General features: G+C 55.6%; 5 protein-coding genes across 5 annotated transcripts; 3 read left to right on the top strand and 2 right to left on the bottom strand.

Moving 5' to 3' along the window:
* Window positions 1–729: 729 nt before the first annotated feature.
* Window positions 730–4,073, top strand: UV8b_02353 (uncharacterized protein; the record flags this gene model as incomplete). The annotated part of the gene is made up of 3 exons (XM_043139851.1): window positions 730–762; window positions 839–1,153; window positions 1,221–4,073. The coding sequence occupies 3 exons, from the start codon at window positions 730–732 to the stop codon at window positions 4,071–4,073; spliced, it is 3,201 nt and encodes a 1,066-aa protein (XP_042995785.1).
* Window positions 4,074–4,351: 278 nt separating this feature from the next.
* On the bottom strand, window positions 4,352–7,030 carry UV8b_02352 (uncharacterized protein; the record flags this gene model as incomplete). Its single annotated transcript, XM_043139850.1, has 2 exons — window positions 4,352–4,672; window positions 4,763–7,030. 2 exons carry the CDS (start codon window positions 7,028–7,030, stop codon window positions 4,352–4,354), a joined length of 2,589 nt encoding a protein of 862 aa, XP_042995784.1.
* A 1,679-nt stretch (window positions 7,031–8,709) lies between these two features.
* UV8b_02351 (uncharacterized protein) lies at window positions 8,710–9,133 on the bottom strand (the record flags this gene model as incomplete). The annotated part of the gene is made up of 2 exons (XM_043139849.1): window positions 8,710–8,977; window positions 9,054–9,133. The coding sequence occupies 2 exons, from the start codon at window positions 9,131–9,133 to the stop codon at window positions 8,710–8,712; spliced, it is 348 nt and encodes a 115-aa protein (XP_042995783.1).
* Window positions 9,134–13,465: 4,332 nt separating this feature from the next.
* UV8b_02350 (uncharacterized protein) lies at window positions 13,466–15,048 on the top strand (the record flags this gene model as incomplete). Its single annotated transcript, XM_043139848.1, has 3 exons — window positions 13,466–14,186; window positions 14,269–14,473; window positions 14,577–15,048. The coding sequence occupies 3 exons, from the start codon at window positions 13,466–13,468 to the stop codon at window positions 15,046–15,048; spliced, it is 1,398 nt and encodes a 465-aa protein (XP_042995782.1).
* A 4,765-nt stretch (window positions 15,049–19,813) lies between these two features.
* On the top strand, window positions 19,814–21,811 carry UV8b_02349 (uncharacterized protein; the record flags this gene model as incomplete). Its single annotated transcript, XM_043139847.1, has 5 exons — window positions 19,814–20,233; window positions 20,304–20,349; window positions 20,462–21,133; window positions 21,256–21,521; window positions 21,665–21,811. 5 exons carry the CDS (start codon window positions 19,814–19,816, stop codon window positions 21,809–21,811), a joined length of 1,551 nt encoding a protein of 516 aa, XP_042995781.1.
* Between the last annotated feature and the right edge of the window lie 792 nt (window positions 21,812–22,603).

Here is a 22,603-nt window from a genome sequence, read left to right as displayed (position 1 = left end):
TCGCTTACAAGCCAACGTGCAATCACCAACCACCAACAAGCGTACTCCGCACTCCGTAATCATCCTACATGGGCCCGGTTGCTGCGACAACGACGGTTCCATCGTCGACGCTAACGAGGTTGTGTAGCCAGCCAGCCACCGCGGATTGAATATGTACCTTAGCCGAGGGCGTGCGAGCGGGGGGACGGGGGGACGGGCAGGCAACCTTGACCTTTTTCGCCGTGGGAGCTGAGGCGCGGGTCATTTCCAGCATTCCAGACCTCGGCCAATGTGATGAAGCTGATCCTTGCCTTTTCGTGACCTTTGTTGCAACGTGGCCTTGGAGACGAACCGTACGGAGAAGATGCTGGAATTAATCGGTTGCAAATCCCCCGAGGCGAACGGATTGCCATGGATATTCATTACCGTGCATTTCGCTTATCCACGGGATTAGGGTATTTCTTCGTACCCCACGGAGTATTGAGCCTCCGTTAGGTACCCATGAAAGGTCCCCAGCCCAAGTCAGCCGAGGCGGCACGTGACATGTGCGTCATTGCGGTTTGGCCGAGTTGGGCCTAGTGTGAGCTGCCCCGCGGCAGTCGGCCTTGCAGACGGACGGTTCGGTTGCCCCACGTCCAGCTGCAAGGTGTTCATCGTGTCAAGCCAAGCCTCTACAATCATTCTGCCGCAGCATATGCCATGTAATTTCGACATTGCCCTCAAGTACAGGCCCGCGCTTCCATTGCCATCATGAAGCAAAGGTTCTCGTCGCTGGATGTCAGTGTGAGTATAATAGGAACCCAACGGCACCCCCGCCACCGTGTCTCTTCCCTTCCTTACCAACGATTATGTGGAATAGGTCATCGCATATGAGCTCAATCAGAGCCTGGTACCCCTTCGCCTGGCCAACGTGTATGACCTCTCGTCAAAGATCTTGCTCTTCAAGTTTGCAAAGCCCAACGACAAGAAGCAGTTGGTCATCGACACAGGATTTCGCTGCCATTTGACCAAGTTTGCCCGTACCACAGCGGCTGCGCCTTCCGCCTTCGTGGCCCGACTCCGCAAAGTCCTCAAAACGCGACGTCTGACCTCTGTGACGCAAGTCGGCACCGATAGAATCCTCGAGTTCCGGTTCAGCGATGGCCAGTACAAATTATTCCTCGAGTTTTTCGCGGTACATTCAATCGTTCCATCCCATCACCTGATGAACCCCGCCCCTGCTAATGTATGATTCGCTGCAGAGTGGCAATATCATCCTTACCGATGCCGACCTGAAAATCCTGAGCTTGTCCAGGAATGTTTCGGAAGGAGAAGGCCAGGAGCCCCAACGAGTCGGCCTGCAGTATTCGCTCGACAATAGGCAAAACTTCCACGGCGTGCCGCCTCTAACCAGGGAACGAGTTGCAGATGCTCTAAAGCTGGCCATCGAAAAACCTGCTGCTTCGACAGCCTTTGCTAAAAGAAAAAGCAAACCAGGCGGAGATTTGCGGAAAGCTCTAGCGGCTTCCGTAACCGAGCTTCCTCCCGTGCTGGTGGACCATGTCCTCCAGTCAAATGGTTTTGACGCGACCGTAAAACCGGGCGATGTATTGAACCACGATGCACTCCTCGACGAGCTAGTGCAACTTTTAGCTCAAGCGAAAGTTTTGGTTGAGAAAATCACGGGGTCCGAAACATGCACTGGCTATATCTTCGCGAAGCGAAGAGGAGATGAAGACTTGAGAGCCGGGGGCTCGAGTGTCATCGGCGCCCCGACGAGCCGAGAGCACTTGCTCTACGAAGATTTCCACCCGTTCATACCATACAATCTTCAAAAGGACCCAAAACTTCAAATCTTGGAGTTTCAGGGCTATAACCAGACTGTGGACGAGTTCTTCTCCTCATTGGAGGGCCAAAAGTTGGAGATGAGGCTGAACGAGAGGGAAACCGCTGCCAAGAGAAAGCTCGAGGCAGCCAGTGCAGAGCAAGTGAAGAGGATAGAAGGCTTACAAGAAGCTCAGACACTAAACATGCGCAAGGCTGCAGCAATAGAAGCAAGTGTGGACTGGGTGCAAGAAGCTATTGATGCAGTCAACGGATTGCTCGCTCAAGGCATGGACTGGGTCGATATCGGCAAGCTCATTGAGCGTGAAAAGAAGAGAAACAACCCGGTCGCCAGCATCATAGCTCTACCGCTTAACTTGGCGGAAAATATCATAACGTTGAACCTGGCAGAAGAAGAAGTGGAAGACGAGCAAGAAGTAGATCCTTACGAGACGGACGACAGCGACTCGGAAAATGGCTCGGAAAATGGCATCGCAGCTTCCAGTTCTCACGAGATGAATCAACCCGCCAAGCTTCTGCAGGTCGAGATCAACTTGACACTCAGCCCCTGGAGCAACGCCAGAGAGTATTACGAGCAACGGCGCACAGCAGTGGTCAAGGAGGAAAAGACCCAACAACAAGCAGCTCGAGCCCTGAAGAATACCGAGCAGAAGATCAAGGAAGACCTCAGAAAGGGTCTGAAGCAAGAAAAGGCACTCCTGCAACCAATCCGAGCACAATTGTGGTTCGAAAAGTTTCTATGGTTCATCTCGTCAGACGGCTACCTTGTGCTGGGAGGAAAGGATGCCCATCAAAACGAGATGCTCTACAAGAGGCACTTGCGAAAGGGTGACGTTTATTGTCATGCCGATCTCAAGGGAGCGGCTAGCGTGGTCATCAAGAACAATCCCAGCACCCCCAATGCGCCAATTCCACCTGCAACCTTGGCCCAGGCCGGAAATCTCTCCGTCTGCGCATCCGAAGCGTGGGACCAGAAAGCCGGTATGGGGGCTTGGTGGGTACATGCAGACCAAGTGTCTAAATCGGCTCAGGATGGAGGATTTTTGCCAACGGGAAGTTTCATGGTGCGCGGGAGCAAGAATTTCCTGCCCCCGGCGCAACTACTCCTCGGCCTTGGAATCACGTTCAGGATTAGCGAAGAGAGCAAAAAGAAGCACGTGAGGCACAGGCTACATGACTGCGACGCAGTCGTTGGTTCTAAAGTCGCCCCCGTGGAAGCAAATGTCAGTGTCGCCGACAACACAGGAGAGAGTGATGACGGGAGTGACGCGGAGAGTGATGTTAACCACGGACACAAAGAGGAAGAAGCTCGTGTTCACTCGCTCCAAAGATCAGACTGTCAAAAACAGATGGCGAATGCAGGAGATTGTCATGTTGAGAAAGTCGCAGATGCTATGGCAGCATGTCAAATCGAGAAGCAGCCGGCTACGGAATGCCAGGACGATGGCGCGGGAAAAGGGTCCGCGCAGGATGAGTTCGAGCTCGCTATTCAGGCGACGGAAGCGGAAGAGCCCGCTGAGACGGCATCATCAACATCGGCTGCTGGTCACGCTGGGGCGCAAACTCCTCCCGCGGAATCGGGGTCCAAAAAGCCTTCTCTCAAGCGGGGTCAAAAAGGAAAAGCCAAGAAGATTGCGACCAAGTACAGAGACCAAGACGAAGAGGACCGCCTGGCGGCCGAGGCTGTCATTGGCGCAGCGGCTGGCCAGAAACGTCTCGAGGCCGAGGCCAAGGCCAAGGCTGACAAGCAAGCCGAGCTGGAAGCTGCCAAAGAACGCCGCCGCGCTCAGCATAAGCGCCAGCAAAGGGAGGTGGCCGAGCACGAAGAGATGCGCAAGGTCATGATGGACGAGGGGGGCGTCGAGGTGCTCGAACCCGACGGGGCTGAGCAAGCCGCTGATCTGGATGCGCTCGTGGGCACAGCCCTCGCCGGCGACGAGATTCTGGAAGCGATCCCCGTCTGCGCGCCCTGGAACGCCCTGGCAAAGTTCAAGTACAAAGCCAAGATGCAACCAGGAGCGGCCAAAAAGGGCAAGGCTGTGAGGGAAGTGGTGGAGAAGTGGAGGGCGGACTCTGGCAAGAAAGGCGCCGTCGACGACTCGGCCCGGGATGCGGAGAAGATGTGGCCGCGGGAAGTGGAACTGATCAAGGGCCTCAAGGTGGAAGAGATTGTCAATTGCGTCCCCGCGGGCAGAGTAAGAGTCATGATGAGCGGCGGAAAAGGCAGAGCAGGGGGTAAACCAGCCAGAGGTGGCAAGGGCAACAAGTGAGGTGAGTCATGCCCAGAAACTGGCAATCCGAAGTCTCGTATGTAGATGAGAGCGGTTTGTAATCAGTAGAGAGAGGGACGGCGTATTTTTCAAGGCGTCCCAAAAAAAGAGGAAGCATAAACACAAGGTACGGGCAAGAATCTACGGGACATGGTTCGGAAGGCCCATAAACACGTGTTTGTCAAAAAGAACAACATCCAAAGGGAGATTCGCCAAGAAAAAAAAAAAAAAAAAGGAAGATGGGGCATCTCTCTGCCCCCGTGCGCGGGCATGACTAGCTAGCGAATAACCTCGACCCTCTCGACCCTCCGCACGTCGTCCGGCATCCTCGCGATGCACAGCTCCCGGCAAAACCGGCCCCACTGGCCGCTTGTGCCCTCCCTCACAGCCTCGGACAAGTCGACGCCGTAGCGCTCCCTGTACGCCCTCTTGACGGCCTGCATGTGCGCCACGTCCCAGTGGAAGCGGACGAGGCGCGAGATGAGCAGCTCCCGACGGAGGCTGTCCTTGCGCGAGGCCGTCAGGGCGTGGTGCAGGAGCAGCGCATCGCGGACGGGCCTGTTGATGACGCCGTTCAGGATATGCGCCAGCAGCTCGCCCTGGGAGAAACAGAAAAAAAAGAGAGAGAGAAAGATGTCAGCAAGCAAGGTGGAAAGAGGGGAAGGGGGTTCCGGCGCAAAGTCACGCACCACTAGGTTTCCGCTCTTGCTGAGGGCTTCCCTGGCAAAGTTGGCGCGGTGGAGATGCTCGTACTCTTGCAGCACGGCCCGCAGGTGGGCGTCGCTCCGCTTCACCACGATGGCGATCATGGCGCTCTCGCCGCCCTTGTCGGCCTTGACGGCCTTGTGCAGGTCGTCGACGTCCTGGTCGACCAGGCGGAAGTCGAGCGGGGTCGGGCGGCCGTGCGGGTCGCAGTCGTCCATGCGGCGCTCCTCGAGGACCGTCAGCACGGCCTTTTTGAACTTGTCCTCCTTGAGCTCCGTCTTCATGCACTTGGTCAGGCTGTTGTCGTACTTCTTGTCGGTGAAGGAGTCCTTGATGCGCCTGATGTCGTCGTTTGTGCGGCCCATGAGGGCCTCGATGAGCAGCTCGCGGCGCGTCTTGTCGCCCTGGTACCAAAAGTTGGCCCAGTAGGCCTCGCTCTCCCACCGGCCCAGGGCGACGGCGTAGCAGGCCTTCATGAGGTTGGCGTCTTCGTCCTTGAGCCGGGCGCGGACGTGCTTGGCCACGTTGACGCCCTTGCGGTCGGAGCCGGTCTTGACGATGCGCTTGTACTCGGCGCGGAGTTCCATGACCTGCTCGTGGGTGAGGGACGGCAGGATCTCGACGAGGGGCTGCGTGTCGGGCGAGCGGTCCCCCCTGAGGGCCTTGGCCAGCCGGGCGGCGATGTCCTCCGGGTCGTGGAACCGGGCCCGGCGGCCTCGCTCCCTGCCCTCGCTGTCCGCCTCGGAAGCGGGGGGGGAGAGGGCCTCGACGGCCCGGTAGTCGTCGTTTGGGTTCTTGGAGGGGAACAGGAGCGGCGACGGCATCGGCGAGCAGTCCTGGTACGTCCCGCGGTACGACTCGAGCAGAGGCGAGGGGGGGGCCGCCGAGGCCGACATGCCGGACGACGGGCCGGAGCCCACGGTGAGGCTGGACATGCGCGCCGTCGGCGGCTGCGGGGTCCTGTCGCGGGTTCTCTTGTCTCTGGCGTCTCGCGAGCGATCTCTTGAGCGATCCCTCGAGCGATCCCTCGAGCGATCCCTCTCCTTGCGACCAGATGACTCTGGAGCGAGCAGCATGGCGGACCTGCCGGGGGACTGGTCTCCTCGGCGGTCGCGCGATCTGTCTCTGTCACGGCCGCCAGGATCAACGGTCAGCAAGCTGACTCCAGAGCTACGAGGCTCGTCCCGGTGCGACGACTCTCGGTACGGCGGTCCATGACGGGATGAGCTACTACTGGCCGGTTCGTAAAAATCCCCGTCAGCGCGACCATGCCTCGAAGAGCGCTTCTCGCTTGCCTGAGGCCCGGATATGTAGCTTCCATAGGTGGCGGGTGACGGTGACTTGGGCCTTTGGGACCGCGGCGGCCCCGGAAGCTTGCCGTAAGCCAGCGCATCTTCATCGCGTTCCCGCTTGGAGCGAGCATCCCGCTGCCGCTGCCGTTGCCGTTCCCGCTCCCGCTCCCGCTCCCGCTCGTGGTCGTGGTCGCTCGCCCTGTCCGTTCTCGAGTACCGGTCCTCACGATGAGCACCAGCGTCGCCGCCGCCGTCGTCGTAGCGGCGGCCGTACTTTTGCGGAAGAAGGTGGAGTTTGTCGTCGGCAAAGTCCTCTCGGGAGCTCCCGGCGTGCTTGCCGTCCCTGCCGTCCCTAAAGGGAGACGCGTCGTGCACTCGAAGATTGTCGCCGTCTCTGCTTGAATACTGATCGCTATGCTTACCGGAGCGCATGGTTCGAGCGTCCTGACCGTGGCTCGTCTCGTCGTAGGAGCGATCCATCCTCTGGTACCTGGACGCGCCGGGGTCGGCATAACGGACCCGACCATCTTTGTCGTCGTCTCTCTTCACGGGCTCGTTATCAGGGAACGCCCCGGGCAGGTGGTTGATGCTCTGGCGATCTGCGTAGCCGTGGGAGGTGCGGTACGCCGTGGTTCCAGGTGGGGGGGAGGCTGTCCGGTAGACGGGACGGGAGTCGTCGTAGCTGTAGAGGGATTGACTTCCGGGGAGGGCCATGGCATCGGCACCAGCATCTTCGGCGGGGTATGGCAAATCGCAAACGCCGCCGCCATGGGAAGAGTCACGATGGCTCTTGGACCTGTAGCGATCGCCCAGGTCGTCCTCGGGATACACGTAGCTTGATTCTCTCACGTCAGCCAGCAAGGCGGCTCTAGAAAGCTCGGGCTTGTCCCCAGGACGACGACTCCTAGACGTTGATCTCGACCGGTCCCGTCGGTGACCGTTGTCCACGGCGAGAGACATGATTATTGATTTGGTGGGATGTTGTGGACGTTGCTTCTTTCTTGTCCTGGTTGTGGTTGGCGGTGGCGCGCCGAACGGCGTTTGCTGGCAAGGGAACGCGGTTTCAAGACGTCGCTTTGCGTGAGCCTCTGCGTCAGGATGGACTGAACGAGGAGGCAGGCAGCCTATGACATTCCCACGTCGAGGAATCGACAACTTCTTGGCTGATGGACAGGGCAAGCACTTGGTCGTAGAAAGAGAGGAGAGTGGTTGGGGGGGGGGGGGGGGGGGGGGGGGGAAGGGAGAGGCAAATCGAAAGAATCACGTAGAAGAATACGAACCAAGCAGCAAAAGCCGACAGACAGAAAACAGAAAGCTGAGAGCGACGAGATGCCCCCCCTCCATGCCCCCCCTCCATGCCCCCCCTCCATGCCCCAGCAGCAAAGATTGCCCCTCCCCATCGGACATGAGATAACCAACCATCGTGTCCATCATGTCCATCCCGGCTGGTCCGTCCCGTCGGCCTGTCGAAGCTGAAACTGCTGGGGGAATCCTAGGCGCCAGATCCCAGTGAGGCCCCGCAGCGTGTACCGCATGGTACTTGTGTGTATGTGCATTGTAGCCTTCTACTGGTGGAGACTAGGGGAGCCTCGGACCTTAGTAGAGGTCGCAGCTGGCTAACATAGATGTAAGCAGCCCCGACGACCCCGAGCAAGGATTGACTAAGGATTGACCAAGCCAATGACGGACGACCTGCATGAATAAAGGTTGCTGGGTGATGTCCCTTTCGCGTCCATGATGACTCAAAGTAACGCCGCGTCGGGCAAAGGAGAGAGATGGCAAGAAAGAGAAAACAACAAAGGAAAGAAAATAAAGAAAATCCCCATTGTTCCTCTGCTGAAAACGCTCCGCGTATTGGAGAGAGAGGCGATGAGCCCGACCGAGTTGACGTCTTTTTGATTTGCTACGTTGGACAGACACTCAGCATGGGCCGCTGTACGGACTACGTACGATACACTCCGTAGAGTCTGGTGGATTCACGTGCCATTTACAGGGGCCGTTTGTGTTGGTCGGGGGCACGGGCCTGCGGTCAGGGGTCAGGACTCAGGGCTTCAACTCCCCGCAAGTTTTCCTAAGCGAGGCTGCATGGCATGCACAAATGTCTGGTGGCATTGACGTACGTTGACGGCTCGCTAGCCCGTGCAGTGCTCTCCCTCCGCAGCAAGACCCAACCGCTGCCCACGCAACACCATTTTTCTTCAACAAGTTGGCCCATGGTCATTGCCATTGATGGATGCGCGTCGAATCGGTCTCGACAATGCATGACACGACATGCCAGTCGGGGACAGGCTGTGCAACCGCGTGTCAAAGCTCGCGTGATTACAGAGGACCGCACTCGGGTCCTTTCCACCAGTTGTTGTGCGGTTTTACGCAATTCACTTGGCTCTTGAGTGCGTGCAATATGCGCCAGCCAATGCACAGTGCACACCGAGTCGAGTCGCTGATGCAGAACCCACCCACGTACACCCACGTACCGAGTAGCTCCGTGCATATGTTTCTCGGGGATATCCATACGAGGTCTGCGCAGCTCGGCGGCAAAAAATAAAATAAAATAAAATAAAATCATTCTACAGCCGTATCGTCGACCCAGTTGACCCTCCATTCGCTCTGCGTCTTGTCCACGGGGTGCAGGTGCACCGTCAAGTCAAGCCGTAGCCGCGGAGCATAAAGGTCCAGTACCCGCTGCCGGACCCAACATCGGCCACTGCCCGGCCCTTTGAGAGGATGCGGAGAATTTCCAGGGCTTCGTGGGACGGGGTCGCGCAGCCAAAGTGGTGCATGAAAACGGGCAAAGACGTGGTGTGGTGGTGGTGGCTCGTTGCTCTTGTCTCTCCGAGGACGGACATGGCCCGCACCACTCCAGATTGCGACAGGACCAGGCCCAGAAATCGAAATAAGGCTTCTGTTCTGCCTGGGCGGTCATTTGCACTTGGGCATGTTCAAGCTGGGCAAGAGGGCTGCATGGATGAAGCGCTTTGCTGACAAGGTGGCAAGCTGCCAAGCTGCCTCTGCACGGATCGACCCCTTCTTGGCGTTGGTGCCAAAGTCCTTGAGGGCCGACATCGTTGCGGTCGCGGAGCTGAAGATGGGAGATGTATGCCTCCATGTCGGCTTGTCGGCTTGTCGGCTTGGGGGAAGGGGCTCTAGCTACCTAGGTAGCTTGAAGAGTCCGTCTTCGAGCTTGGATCGCGCAAACCCCTCGTACGTACTGAGGCCGCCTGATCGTTGCCCTCTCCCAGCCCACCACGCCGCTGGACTTGGGGCAAGCTTGACTGACGCCGTGGCATGGTACGTGTACGCGTCACGTTCTGGTAGCCCCAGAAACACTCGACTTGCCTCGTACAGATCGTCCTGGGCGAGGAGAGCCCGTACCGCTTTCAGCTTGTCTTGATCTTGGACGATGGCCTCTGGGCGAAACAGAGGGTTTCCGACGCATCGAGCCACTGGTTCGGGCGGGCGAGACGAGACATACTGTTAGCCCTGGGTGCAGAAACCGTTCTTGCATGGTAGGCCCCTCACGTTGGCAGGGAAAAAAAAAAAGACGGCCTTTTGCACGGGAGTCAACGAACGGCATCATGTGCCAGCTGGACGAACGGTTGGACAAAAGGCAAACTAACGAAAAAAAAAAAAAAAAAAAAAACTAGACTAACCATTTGCCCGTCTGCGAAAAAGTGGACACGAAAATGCGATGGATATTTTGATCCGTCCAGGCTCGACTCCGAGGCATGGAAAATAAAATCAAGTCGAATATATCGAGTCGCCACGTCCCAAAACCACAGCTTGCCCACGGCTCATGGGCTCCTGGAGGCACAAAAACAAACCCTGGCGCTCTAGCCCCAGCCCGGATTCCAAGAATTCCAACAATTCCAAGAATTCCAAGAACAAAGCCACCCTGACGAGGCATTTGTCCTGCGCTGGACGACCAAAGGCTGGCCAGAGCCGCTTGGCTGCTCCCACCCTGCACAGGGCAGCCGTCCGTCCCGAGTTGGAAAGGCCTTGGACGGCGTCGAGCTCCTTCGTTCTCCTCGAATGCCCTGGCCTGGGTTGGAGTTTGTGTGTTCGGGCTTTCCGCAGCGATTGTGCACGAGTTGCAGTTTGGATGCATCGGTCACGTCTCAGCCAGAGAATCAAGTTATACTTTTTTGCTCCTACATAGCCCACCCAGAACAAGCAAGACCAGGTGTGGTAGACTCTGGGACCGGGAGGGTTTGCGTGGATGCACGGGATCGACTGGTCATCTTTTGGCTCCCAAGCCCACGACTTGCCTTACTCCCACGGCGCCTGCGGTTGACTGCAACGAAAACCAGATGGGGACATGCGGACGGGCTCGACTTTGTCCTGTCTGTGGTGTCTGTCTGTCTGTCTGTTGTCCTGTGGAAGGGGGAGTGAGCGGGTGAATGACTCGAGACACGACAATGAATTTGACGCAAAGGTTGCTTTCGTCAGCCTCAACCGACCGATCTGCAAGAGGCGCCGGTAAGCGGGGATACCAGTTATGCCGGGCCCATGGCTACTAGACCAGGAGCCTATCGATTGACACTCGAGCGCGGGGATGAATTTGTTGCAAAGGGGAAAAAAAAAATAAAAAAAAAATAAAAAAAAATAAAAAAAGGATCCCTTCTAGCTGCCTGTTGACTGTGAAGGTTTGATGCGCGGTACGGAGTACAAAATGAGCTGGATGCTTGACCGCCAGAAGGGGGTCAGTCAATAATATAGCCCATCAATAATTGCCGGCCCGGCATAACCAGGCCAGATAGGTCTGGTACAGTATGTAGGCAGCCCCCGTTGACCCCCGTCGAGCCCGTCGACACCAGACAGTTGACGCATTTCAACCAGCGCATCCACGTCCTCTACGTCCGTACGGAGTAGTATGCCCTGAACATGGGAAGGTTTCACCAGGTGGGGATGCCTAACGACATACATGTACTCCGTAACCAGCAGACCAAGACCTTCCAAGAGGCACAGGTGGCCATGTACATGTACCAAAGCTGACCTCTCCAGGTTAGAGGCAGCTTACGTACCTCGAAACGTCAACTTCAGGCAGGGAAATCAGGGTCTAAAGCTTGACCCTCTGCCGATGCGGAACTCGCGGAGCATTTGGGCCGGGATAACGTCCGCAATCCATATTGTCCGCTGAATACCTCCCGAGGAAAGTCGTAGTACGGAAGCCCGGTGCCACGTACGGAGTACGGAGTACATGTAAGCCTTTGTGCGACTCTTGGCGTGCAGCCCACGTCGTCCATTGCCAGCAACGTTGAACGTTCCAGTCTCGTCGCTTGACGCTGCCTGTCTTGTCCGCCCTGCGCATTGGGGCCGCCAAATTTCGCGTGGCTACGAAGGGGGCGCTGAAAGGCGCGCTACGGACTGGAGCACAGTGGGCCCTCTCGGTCCCCAGGTTCCAGCTTGAGGTCCGCTGGTCCCAGCCTTAATTTAGGTCTGGTACTGTCTGGTAGGTACGGGGTACTCCGTAGTTGGAAATCAATCTAAAAATCAGAGGAGAGGTCGTGCCGCCAAAGGCATGACGATGACGGCACAACAAACACCAGACTGGACCCCCCATTCCTGCTTGCTGTGGAAGAGGCCAATCATCGAAATGCTCCTTTGTTTAACGTGCTCGTACAGTGTAATGTGTACTTCGTATAGGAAGAGTAGAGTCTGGTGAAGGCCTCTGATCCCCGCCCCCATCTCCATCCCCGATCCCCCATCTCCATCCCCCCCCAGCCGTCCCCCCAACCCAAGTACGGAGTACCTCCGTTGTAACCCCCCCCCCCCCGCCTCCCCTCCCAGCGCGTGCCGCTACTCCGCCGTACCCACCAGGGCCACTTAGGCCACCACAAACCCAAGCGCTAGCTGCCGCTGGCTTACGGTCTAGGAATAGCTGTCCGGTTCTCGCTGCGGAACAGCTTGGTATGTATGTTGCGATGAAAAAGAGCAGGCTTGCAAAGTCTGGTTGTAGGTTTGCGTCGCGTAGGTCCCATTATCTGGCCGCAACTCAAGAGTCAATGGTCACTGGTCACTGCTCATTGAATCACTACCCGTCCTTCTCGATTTATGCCGTAAATGCCCCCTTGGACGTAGGTACCTTCCAAGGAGGTAGGTACCCAGGAGGAGGTTTTTACCTTCCACTCAGATACCTAGGTACCTTTCCGGTACGCAGGTCCTACCTTATGTATCTCCGTGAGGCAAGTCCCCCTAGGTACCTTACGCAGCTTCAAAATCGCTAAAGCTGGGGTTACAAGTTCATCGGCTGCCCGACGACAGCAAATCGCATCAGATATCACTTCCCTTCCTCATTCATTCCACCTTGGTTGGCCTGGATCCCCCTTGGGCCAGTACCCTTCCCTCCCCTTCACCCCCCCACTATCAAGTCTGGTCGTCACACAGAGGTGATTGTTAGATCTTGCATTATCACCTAGGAGGCAAAGCAAACTTTGCGTGGCCATCATCTCTATTCTGCTGCCCCGACTCCATATTTTCCTCCTTGCCATTTCATCGCCTCGTTCGTCGTCATCATCTAATCGCCTTTTGCCCCCTTCGTCAAGGCCAAAACTCCGACGTTGCACCAACGACTGAAGCTCGTCCGCAGAAAATTCTGCATTCAGCCATCGGAATACTGCCTTGGACATTTAGGTGTGTCGCAGTGTACATCTCGTGGTGTACGTGTATGTATGCGCACGCATATAACTGCTAGGTAATGTCAGGGGTGCCACGAAACCGGCTCCCCGTTCATCAGAGCACCCATCTTTGAAGTCTTCACCCAGACGCGTGCCACCGTTCTCGCGACCACACGGCTATCCGCACCGTTGCCGGCTTTCATCGCCTTCATCTAGGAGCGAACCTGTTGCTTCTTCCCGGCCCGCGTTAATGAGTGGCAACCCGACAAAGCTCAGGCGGCCGAACTTGGCTCGTTTTGCTGCAACGCGGGTTATGCAGTAAAAATTTGGAGACTCAGTTTGAGATTCGGCAGCAAGAAAAGAGAGAGAGAGAGAGAAAAAGAAACGCTCTTGGTTCGCCTTTTCTCTTCTTCCTCCACACTGACTGATAATGTATCGACCATCTTCCCTGGATGCGTGTGGCAGCGCTTCTGCAGAGGACGCCTCCGTGAGACAACGCCGTGACCCCGACTACTCTCGCTCAGTTCTTGGCATAGCTGCATTGATAGAGCCAACGGATTCCACCGGCACGCAAACCTCCAACACGCAAGTTTACCAACAAAGCCGTCAAAGTACCGGGGAAGCTTCCGAAAATGTTGGGGTTACACAAACTCAAGGTCTGAGCGACAATAGACTGCCCCAAATCCGTCGCGACCCAGGAGCCTCACAGGAATTCCAGACCAACACCACACACGTGTCTGCTGGTGGCGCTGTTGATCAGGAAACTAACGAGTTGCCGCACATGTCTCCACACGCAGAGCTGCCTTCCATTTCAATGCTACAAACGAGTACGAGTGGCAGCTTTGTCCAAAGTCGGATCCAGCTAGCTCCTCTATCCTCGTCTGCTAGGCTCAAAGCAGATCCGCGAGGACTGCTTCTGGAAGAGAGTGATGCCTCGTCGGGTTGGTCGACCAGCAAACCAAGGGAGACGGCAGCAAATCTGGATCTAGAGGCAAACGACGCACCCCCAGACAGACAGGGCGGTAACGAGAACGCCTGCGTCGACGAACAGCCCGAATACGTGGACAGGCGAGAGTCGCTTCTCTCGTCACCACTACGGCATCCAAACGGAACGTTCATGTTCCCGGATCTTTCGACGCCACAGCAGGAAGAAATCGCACAAGAAGCCCTTGTCCAAGCCGAGGAGTCAATCATTGCCGATAACAACCCAGAATCCGAAAATGGGTCGGATGGAGGCTACGAAAGCGATGGATTCAGTTCGGCCAGCACGTCGGCGGAGTCGTCGGTTCGAGATTACATGTTTGAAAACGGGCGAAGGTACCACCGATTTCGAGAAGGCCACTACAACTTTCCCAACGATGATGTGGAGCAGGAAAGAGAGGATATGAAACACGCCATGGTGAAACTGTTATGCAGTCAGAAATTGCATTTTGCTCCCATCGGCAGCAACCCGCAAGAAATGCTGGACATTGGTACAGGTACTGGGATCTGGGCCATAGAAAGTAAGTGCTGCTGCTGGTTTCGGCCTGACCAACGGCGACGCAAAGAGCCCGACTGTCGGAGTTGACTCCTCCTCTCATCTAGTGGGTGATATGTTTCCGAGCGCGCACATCCTAGGCGTCGACCTGTCTCCCATCCAGCCGGACTGGCTACCTCCCAACGTGCGATTCATGGTTGATGATGCGGAATCACCTTGGTTATACCCACGAAATCACTTTGACTACATCCATTCTCGTCACACAGTCATGGCTATAAAGGACTGGGATACACTGTACAGAAGAGCTTTCGAGTGAGTCTACGTACCTGTCGTCGCCCGTCGCCCGTCGCCCGTTGTTCGGGGGTGGAGGGGTCAAGAAATGTCGGGGGACGGAAAACTGACACAGTTTGGCTAGGCACCTCAAACCCGGCGCCTGGATTGAGATGCAAGAGATTCACCACAGACCTCGCAGTGCCAATGTGGACGGCAGCGTACCCCCAGAACATCCTGTTGCCAAATTCTGGACCTTGATCACCGAGGGCCTTGATGCTCTGGGCGTAGACCTGGAGATTTCGGCTGGCGGAAACCTTCCCCGCAAGATGGAAGAAGCCGGCTTCACCAATGTGACTGAAAGAGTGTTTCATGTGCCCATAGGGACATGGCCCAAGAACAAGGTGCTCAAGACAGTGGGGCTGTACTGGCGGACCATCCTTCTGGACGGCCTCCAAGCCATTGCTCTGGGGCCGCTGACTCGTGGACTACGCTGGAACCGCGAGCAAGTCGAGATGTTTCTCATGGAAGTGAGACGAGCCTACCATGATAACACCGCTCTGATGTATATGCCATTGTATATAGTTTACGGGCAAAAGCCGACCACAGCATACTGACTGAATAAGAATACTTGTCCGAAGACAAAGCAACCTCTCGTGACAATTGACAATGTCTTGAAAACAGAGAGGGGGGCGGCGAGGGTTGGAGGATTGATGGTTGGGCTTTGGAGACTTGTTTTGGCTGCTTGACTGCGGTCTGCTGTTCTTGGTCACGGCAATACTGGGGGAAAATCGGTTGCAGCTTGAACGGATGGTCTTTTCTCTCTCTCTCTCTCTCTCTCTCTCTCTTTCTTTCTCCCCCCCCCCTTTTTTTTTTTGGTGAATGCTCGCTTGGGCTTGCAATTAGGTTTCGCTTACCATTGTTACGTTGATTTCTACACGTCAGCGAAAGGAGGGGACGGAGAAGGGGTGGGGGTTGTGTGGTTGTCAAAAGGCAATTTTTACTCTGATGGCCAGTTTAAATACCGTCACGACCATGTGAGTACAGTGAGTGATGTGATAGCTACAAAGGCCAGGGTCATGTTGCCCGTCTCTACGGCCTGAACAGATCTTGTCCACGGTCCTGCGCAGCTCGCGTGCCGTCTGGCGTGGATTAGGGTGAAACACTGATAGATGGGCAGCGATGCGGATGCATGTATGGCGACCCCCGGTGCCCCCCAGGCTTCCGCATTGAGGAAAAGAGCAGAGCGCAATGCAGTCGGTAAAGGGGCATCTATCGGCGGAGGATCTTGCTCGTCTCCTCCGGCCCCTGTTCTACGACTCACCGCCGCGACTTGCACCAACACTGGCTGCTGAGCGTGTGTGATGGGAGCAAGAAGGCATGAAGCAAGGTTGGGAATGCAGCCGGACATGGGACGTTTGATTGGATCAATACAAAAACGATGAGCTCTGGCTGGTGGCGGCGAGCAATAATTAAAAAAAAAAAAAAAAAAACGGGCCTGAATTCTTTTTTTTTTTTTTGGCGACAGTTGCTCCTCTGACCGGGGACTCGATAAAGAGACGTCGTGTTGTTTTTGGGCACGCTATACCAAAGTCGGGCGTTGAAGATGTCTGTTGCCAAGATTTGCCAAGGCTCGATACAAAACCGCTAATCCGGCTACTCGATGGTGGGAAAGCTTATTGTTCTTGCTGCAGGTGGCTCAGCGGTTTGCTTTGCCACGGGAAGTCGGGAATGGGAGTCGGGACGAAGTTGGGCGGCTGTTACTGTAAGAAGCGAGCAAACAATCAATGCGCGAGATCGGCAGGTTCACGGCTGAGCATATGATACGTCACTTGCTGCCGGCGAATTTTGGCTCCCGCGTCCTGGACGCAACGACGAGAAAGGGAAAAAAAAAAAAAAAAAAAAAAAAAAAAAAAGGGATCAATTGACACATGTGCAGGAGGGGGAGGGAGGTTGTGAACAACGAACGGGTGGACAAACTTGGATGCAGCACGGCCAATCAAAATCGCCAGCGGGCAGGCGCGGGCCTTGGGCGGGGAATTGAGAGAGGGTGGGTGGGAAGGAATGTCCCGCGACAGCTTGCTTACTCTGTCAATGCCAGCCAGATAGATACACGACCCAGATACAGTGGCCTGGGACAAGTTTCGTGTCCCATGGATCGATGCCAGACCAGACCAGATCAGACCGGAACGAACCAGACCGGAACCAGACCAGAACAAGTCAACTGGTTAGACAAGGCAGGCTTGCTGTCCTGCCTGCAACCAAACACTGACACCAAACACTGACACCAAACGCACCAAAACAAACCGAGCATACATACTCCGTACCGAGCATACATATGTACCGAGCAAGCATACCGAGCAAGCACAGCCAGCATGCCGGATGCAGATGAGCACTCACGAGCAGCTGTTTCGTGTCCCCGACTGACTCGAGCTCGCCGCATCGTCGTCGGCCCCCTTTCCCAGCATCCGTTCGGTAGATGCATCGTGCGCCTGCGACACGAAAGGGCTGCCCAGGTGCTGGCTGGCTGGCTGGCTTCTTGCCCAAGTCCCGACTCCTGACAAGATGTGATGGGGAAAAAAAGCAACATGGAAGCCACCAAGTAAGATTACTGGGCTTGTCTTGTCGGCTTAGCGAGGCTCAAAGCAGCCACCACGACAAAAACAAATTCACGAACAAATTAATAAACAAATGAATAAAAGGGGCCCCAAAGTAAGATTACACAGGGACTTTTCTTTTTATTTTTTTTTATTTTTTTTTATTTTTTCTAAAATCCGGGCGTGGTGGGAACTCGGAAGCCAACATTGGAGGAAATCCCAAATGCTGCCTTGCCTGCTCCATGTCGCGTTTGCTGGCCCTGCCTGCCATGCATTCTCCTTCTCCGCATCGGGCCGGCTGGGCATTGTCCAATGTCGGGAATCAATCGACGACAAGTCAACGAATGACCCTGCTGCACGCTTTCGCCGTCATGTATGTCACGACGGACCGAGGCGCTGGTTCCCGGGGGTCTGCGACACTGCATTTTTCTCGTCTCCCCCACTCTTTGCGGCGTGCGCAGAGACTGCAGAGAACGCAGACGCAGAGACCCACAGCTGCCGATTTGTGACGGTCCCCCAGGCCCCCAGACCCCCGGCCCGTGATGGGGGGGATAAGCATGGGGCATGGGGGCATGGGGGCATGGGGGCAGGGGGGGATGGGCATGTGGGCTGCCTGATCGTTCGCTAGCTTCGTGTCCGAATTGGACATTTTTTCTCTGGGGTCGCGAATCACAAGTCCAAGGCGCAAAGGCGCTAGGTTCCGAGCTAATGGATGGTGGTTCCCCCCCCCTCCCCTCCCCTCTTTCCAGTTGACCCCAGCTGGCTGGCTACTGACTAGGGGAGGCAGAGCCTTGGATAAATCCGGCAGAATTCAATTTGAAAACGGGAGTAGGGCGGCGGGCTTTGGGGTGAATCTGGGGGGTTCTCAGGTGGTGGCATCAACTGCGACGCCAATTCACCACAAAGTGTCAACTGTGCTTCTTTCGGGCGTGGCGAGGGAGATGATGGGTGTTAAAAGGTCGTCGCCATATCCCCCATCTTTTTTCTCTCCTGTAGCTGTCCCCTTGGGAACCGTCGGCCCCCGATTCACCACCCCTTCCTCTGCTTCGCCATCCGTTTGCTTGGTACGCCGCCGGCCCAGCAAAGTATACATACATACATACATACATACCGCCAGACAAGGGGACACGCTGGACGCTGGACGTTGGACGCTGGACGCTGGACGCTGGACGCCGGAACACCATCCAGCCACACCGAGAGAGTCGACACACCCCCCCTTCCCCCCCCCTTCAAGGCCAGCATCGTCGCCGGAGGACAAACTCGGCCGGGGGGCTGCCTCTTTGCAGAAAAAAACAATCCGATCTAAACCTAACGAAACGGGGCAAAGGCAGCGAGCAGGGAGGGGAAACGGTCACCAGGGTGTGTGCGCGGACGTGTGCGTCATCGTCGGCCGCGCCTTTGTCGATTTTGGCGAGGGGGCAGAAGGAAAAAAGGAGAACAAGAACAAGCAGGAGCGGCAGGAGCGGCAGGAACGACAGGAGCAGCAGCAGCAGCAGCAGCAGCAGCGCGGGACGAAAATAACAGAAGGAGCAACGGAGCAAAGGCTGGACGCTGCCGGAAACCCGGAAACCCAAAAACGCATCCCGCCATCCCGCATGGTGAGTCCCATGCAACTTCTCTTTGCCTCTCCAATGGCGGTCAATTTTGCCTCGCAGGCTCGCATCCCCTTCCTTTGCCCTTGTTTACTTGCAGTCTTGCAGTCTTGCAGTCTTGCATCCCCCTCCCCCCCCCCATTGCTTTCCCTTGCTTTCCCTTTTGTCCTCCTTTTTTTTTTTTTTTTTTTTTTTTTGCTTTTTCGCAAGCTCTGCGCGAGGCCAGGCATTTTGTTCGCCAAAGCCCAACGGTCGTTTCCCTCGACTGATCCACGTGGGAAGCCTGGCTGGGTCGCACCACCCGTTCTTCTCGCCTGCTCAAAGGGGTGCAACGAATGCGACCAACAGGGGGTCCTGTTTCGACCCGACAGTCTGGATCTGCCGCAACTAAGGTTTTGCCGCCCGTTGGGCCAGGAACCAACAACTATGCCGAGTTCGAACCAACAGACATCAACAACAGCCCACCGGCATTCTGACGCCCTACTGACTGAATCCGTTTCGGAGCAAAGAGGGCCGAAACGGGGGAAAGGGAGGAATTAATAAAAACAACAACAAACAAAAAAAAAAAAAAGGAAGCAAAAAGAAAAGACTCACCGGACGCTTCAACTCCCAAGAAACTACGTCAACGGTCAACCCCCAAGAGGCCATGTGTGTTATCTCACCCCAACTTGGTGCACACGTCGCAACCTGCGGGCTGAAAGGTTCTCAAGATCCACTCTGGACGATATTGTGCAAGCGAGCTGCAGCCCCATCCGATAACACAACCATGTGCCTATTTGGCCGTCATGGCTGACAGGTAGTTACCATGACCCTTCATGTACTGCATACGTGCCTAGCCTTGATATTGAAGAGGTGTCGTGCATGAGGTGGATCAAGTGACCCAACAATGGATGTGAAGCCGGAACTTGTTCAAACCCTTGACGTCGTCCCCTTTCCCATGAGCTTCCTGGCGCGTCTTGACGCTGCCGGAACCTTAGCTCTTGTTTTACTGTATTCTTTCTCCCTCTGTCGCTTGTTCTCTGCCGTCATTTTTGTTTCCTTTGATTTTTTTTGTTTTCCCTCATTCTTTCTTCCGGATCCGCAACAGTTCTCGTTGTTGCCTTAAGAGTTCTGTATCTTGCGCTAATATTCTCTTGCCAAGCGGCCGCCATCTTTGATCATTAGGACTTGTTTAGCGCTGCCCGTAGTCAGCAATGGGAAAGTTCAAGGTGCCCTCATGGTTGCAAACGCCTGCTGCTCCCGCAGGCGCGGGCCCGGAAGTAGCAAAAAAGAAACAGCATAGGCGGTCCTTTACCACCTTTACGCAGCATCTTCGACAGAAGCCAGAATCTGCTGCATCATCAACGCCGACCATCGTCGAGGCCGCGTCAAATACCGGAGCCTCCCGCTTGTTGGCGTTGGCAAGGCTGATCACGGCCGAGACCGAGAAGTTGGATGCCTACCTGAGGAAGAACGAGACACTGCAGCCAGGATTTGGAGTCGACGCACCCGCAGATTTTCCTCCACTGCCACCTGAGATTCAACGAAGCCGCCAAGCAATCGTTCACGCGAGCCAAGAGCTAGGCTCTTTGGTCAGAGGGCCGCGAGAGAGTGTGCGATGGAGCGTCTGGAGTGTACGTCGAATGCCCCCGACTGGTTCCCCAATTGTTAGGAGCAAAAGTGTGCTAACAACGTCCCTGCTAGTTTTTGGACACGCTTAGTCTGGAAATCATCAATCACTATGACATTGGTAAGTTTGGAAGGGGGAACATGTGAAAGCTTGCCCCTTTACCCTTGCTTCTTATTTCTCCGCCAGGACAATGTTGCCAACCTTTTTTTTTCTTTTCCTTTTACTACTCTAGCCAAACATGTGCCGGTTGATGAAGCCATCTCTCTCGCAAAGCTACAGGAAAAAACGACACTAGATCCTATAAACTTGGCGCGCGTGCTGCGTCATGCCATGACGAACCGCATTTTTTGCGAGCCAAAGCCGGGATTGATTGCCCACACTGCCTCGTCACGCCTGCTGGCAGAGGATGCCGCTCTGCAAGATTGGGTCGGTTTCAACTCGGAAGACATTTTCCCAGCTGCCGCAAACGTGCTCAAGGCTCTCAAGACGTACCCTGAAGCTACCTCTCTCGCCACCACGGGCTTCAACTTTGCGTTCGACACGGTAGAGAGGGAGCCCATGTTTGTGACCTTTGGCAAAGACATGGCGCGTGCAAAGAGGATGGGCGGAGCCATGGCCAGCTTGACAGGAGGCGAAGGGTACCAGATCAGCTATTTCGTAGACAACCATGACTTTTCCGAGGTCAATGAGCGGGGAGGAACGTTTGTCGATATCGGCGGCAGTCACGGATTCGTGTGCGTGGACCTGGCCAAGAAGTGGACCAAGATGAAGTTTGTCGTCCAGGATCTTCCCAAAACCGTGAACAGCGCACCAAGGCCCATCTGCGAGGATGCGTCCGTGGCGGAAAGAATCCGGTTCGAGGCGCACGACTTTTTCAGAGAGCAGCCAGTGAAGAATGCAGACGGTAATTGCCCTGCTCAACCCTTTGAGACCCCTTTTGCCAACCTTTTTCCTTCCCCTCTTCTTCTGCTCCTCCTCCTCCTCCTCCTCCTCAGAAAAGCACCGCCTTTGTTGACTGCAGACTAGTATACTTTTTCCGATGGATCCTACACAACTACTCTACCCCGTATGCCATCAAGCTCCTAAAGAACTTGGTGCCTGCGCTGAAACCTGGCGCGCGCGTGGTCATCAACGACCACTGTCTCCGGGAGCCCGGTTCCGAGAACCCCTGGGACGAAAAGTTGATACGGAGCATGGATCTCATCATGCTGAGCCTGCTCAACGCGCAAGAGCGCGAGGAGCAAGAATTCAAGGCATTGTTTCAAGCTGCAGATGAGCAATTTGTCTTTAAGGTGAGTGCGGCTGCTTCTTCCGCGCGCGTTAAACCCAACCCCCCCCTTATCCCTCCCGCCTATAAAAAAATTGAAAGAAAAAAAAAGAAATGAAGGGAGAAAGAGACACAGAGAGAGAGAGATGCTGACAGTCCTATCGCCAGGGAGTCACCAGGATGCCGGGCTGCAGGATGAGTGTGATTGAGGCTGTGTGGGAGCCAGCAGAACATGAAGCCAACGACGGCGTGACGGCGTGTTGGGGCATGGCGGATAATGGCGCATCACAAGCTGGCACAGCCAAGCTTGACTGATGGCGCGCGCAACATTGCCTGTAGAAGGACAGAAACTTTATCTCTTGCGTTTTACGCAGAATCTATAAACGGGCTAGTGGCCCTTGACGCATCGCATCTTTCCGGCGACCGTAAAATGAGGTGCAACAGCGTCGGCCTCGAGTGTATACAGGTTGTCCCTGCTAGAGCGATTGACCGCGACGAGACGGCCGTCTTTGTGGTGACGCTACTCGCCGTATATGTGTTGATTATTAACCGGCATTCAACAATTGAGGCGTGATTGGTTTAGTGGTAAAATTCTCCGTTGCCATCCGCAGCGTCGGGGAGCCCTGGGTTCGATTCCCAGATCACGCAGCAAGACATGAAGCACACGGGATGCCGATTGATTTTTGATTCCGTCTTTAGCTGTCCGGCAGATTCATTTTATTTTTGCCGTTTCCCCTTTGCGAATGAATTGTTTTCTTTCTTTGTCCCATCCGCCAAGGAAAAGGGGCGCTTGCCTCGCTTACCGACCAGTATTGACGTAGTCGTTGGTAGTATCAATCTATCGTATGTTATCGACTGCGCGCATTTGCCGTACAACGCAGGCAACGCAGCGCCGTGCTCGTCTATCCCTCGACAAGGCACCCCGTCTACGCTTATTTATTTCCTTGTCCGCACCACACAATTCATCATGTGCTGTGCAAAGCAATTCTGACTTTTATTTTCCACATTCATCATGTGCTCTGCGAAGCAATTCTGACAGTCATCATTGCTTGTTCGTACTACAGCTGACCGTTGCATTGGCACGCACACTCCCGTCAACAACCGAAA

Source organism: Ustilaginoidea virens, chromosome 2 (assembly GCF_000687475.1).
Source record: "Ustilaginoidea virens chromosome 2, complete sequence".
Classification (NCBI taxonomy): domain Eukaryota; kingdom Fungi; phylum Ascomycota; class Sordariomycetes; order Hypocreales; family Clavicipitaceae; genus Ustilaginoidea; species Ustilaginoidea virens.
This window is presented reverse-complemented; position numbering and strand designations above follow the sequence as displayed.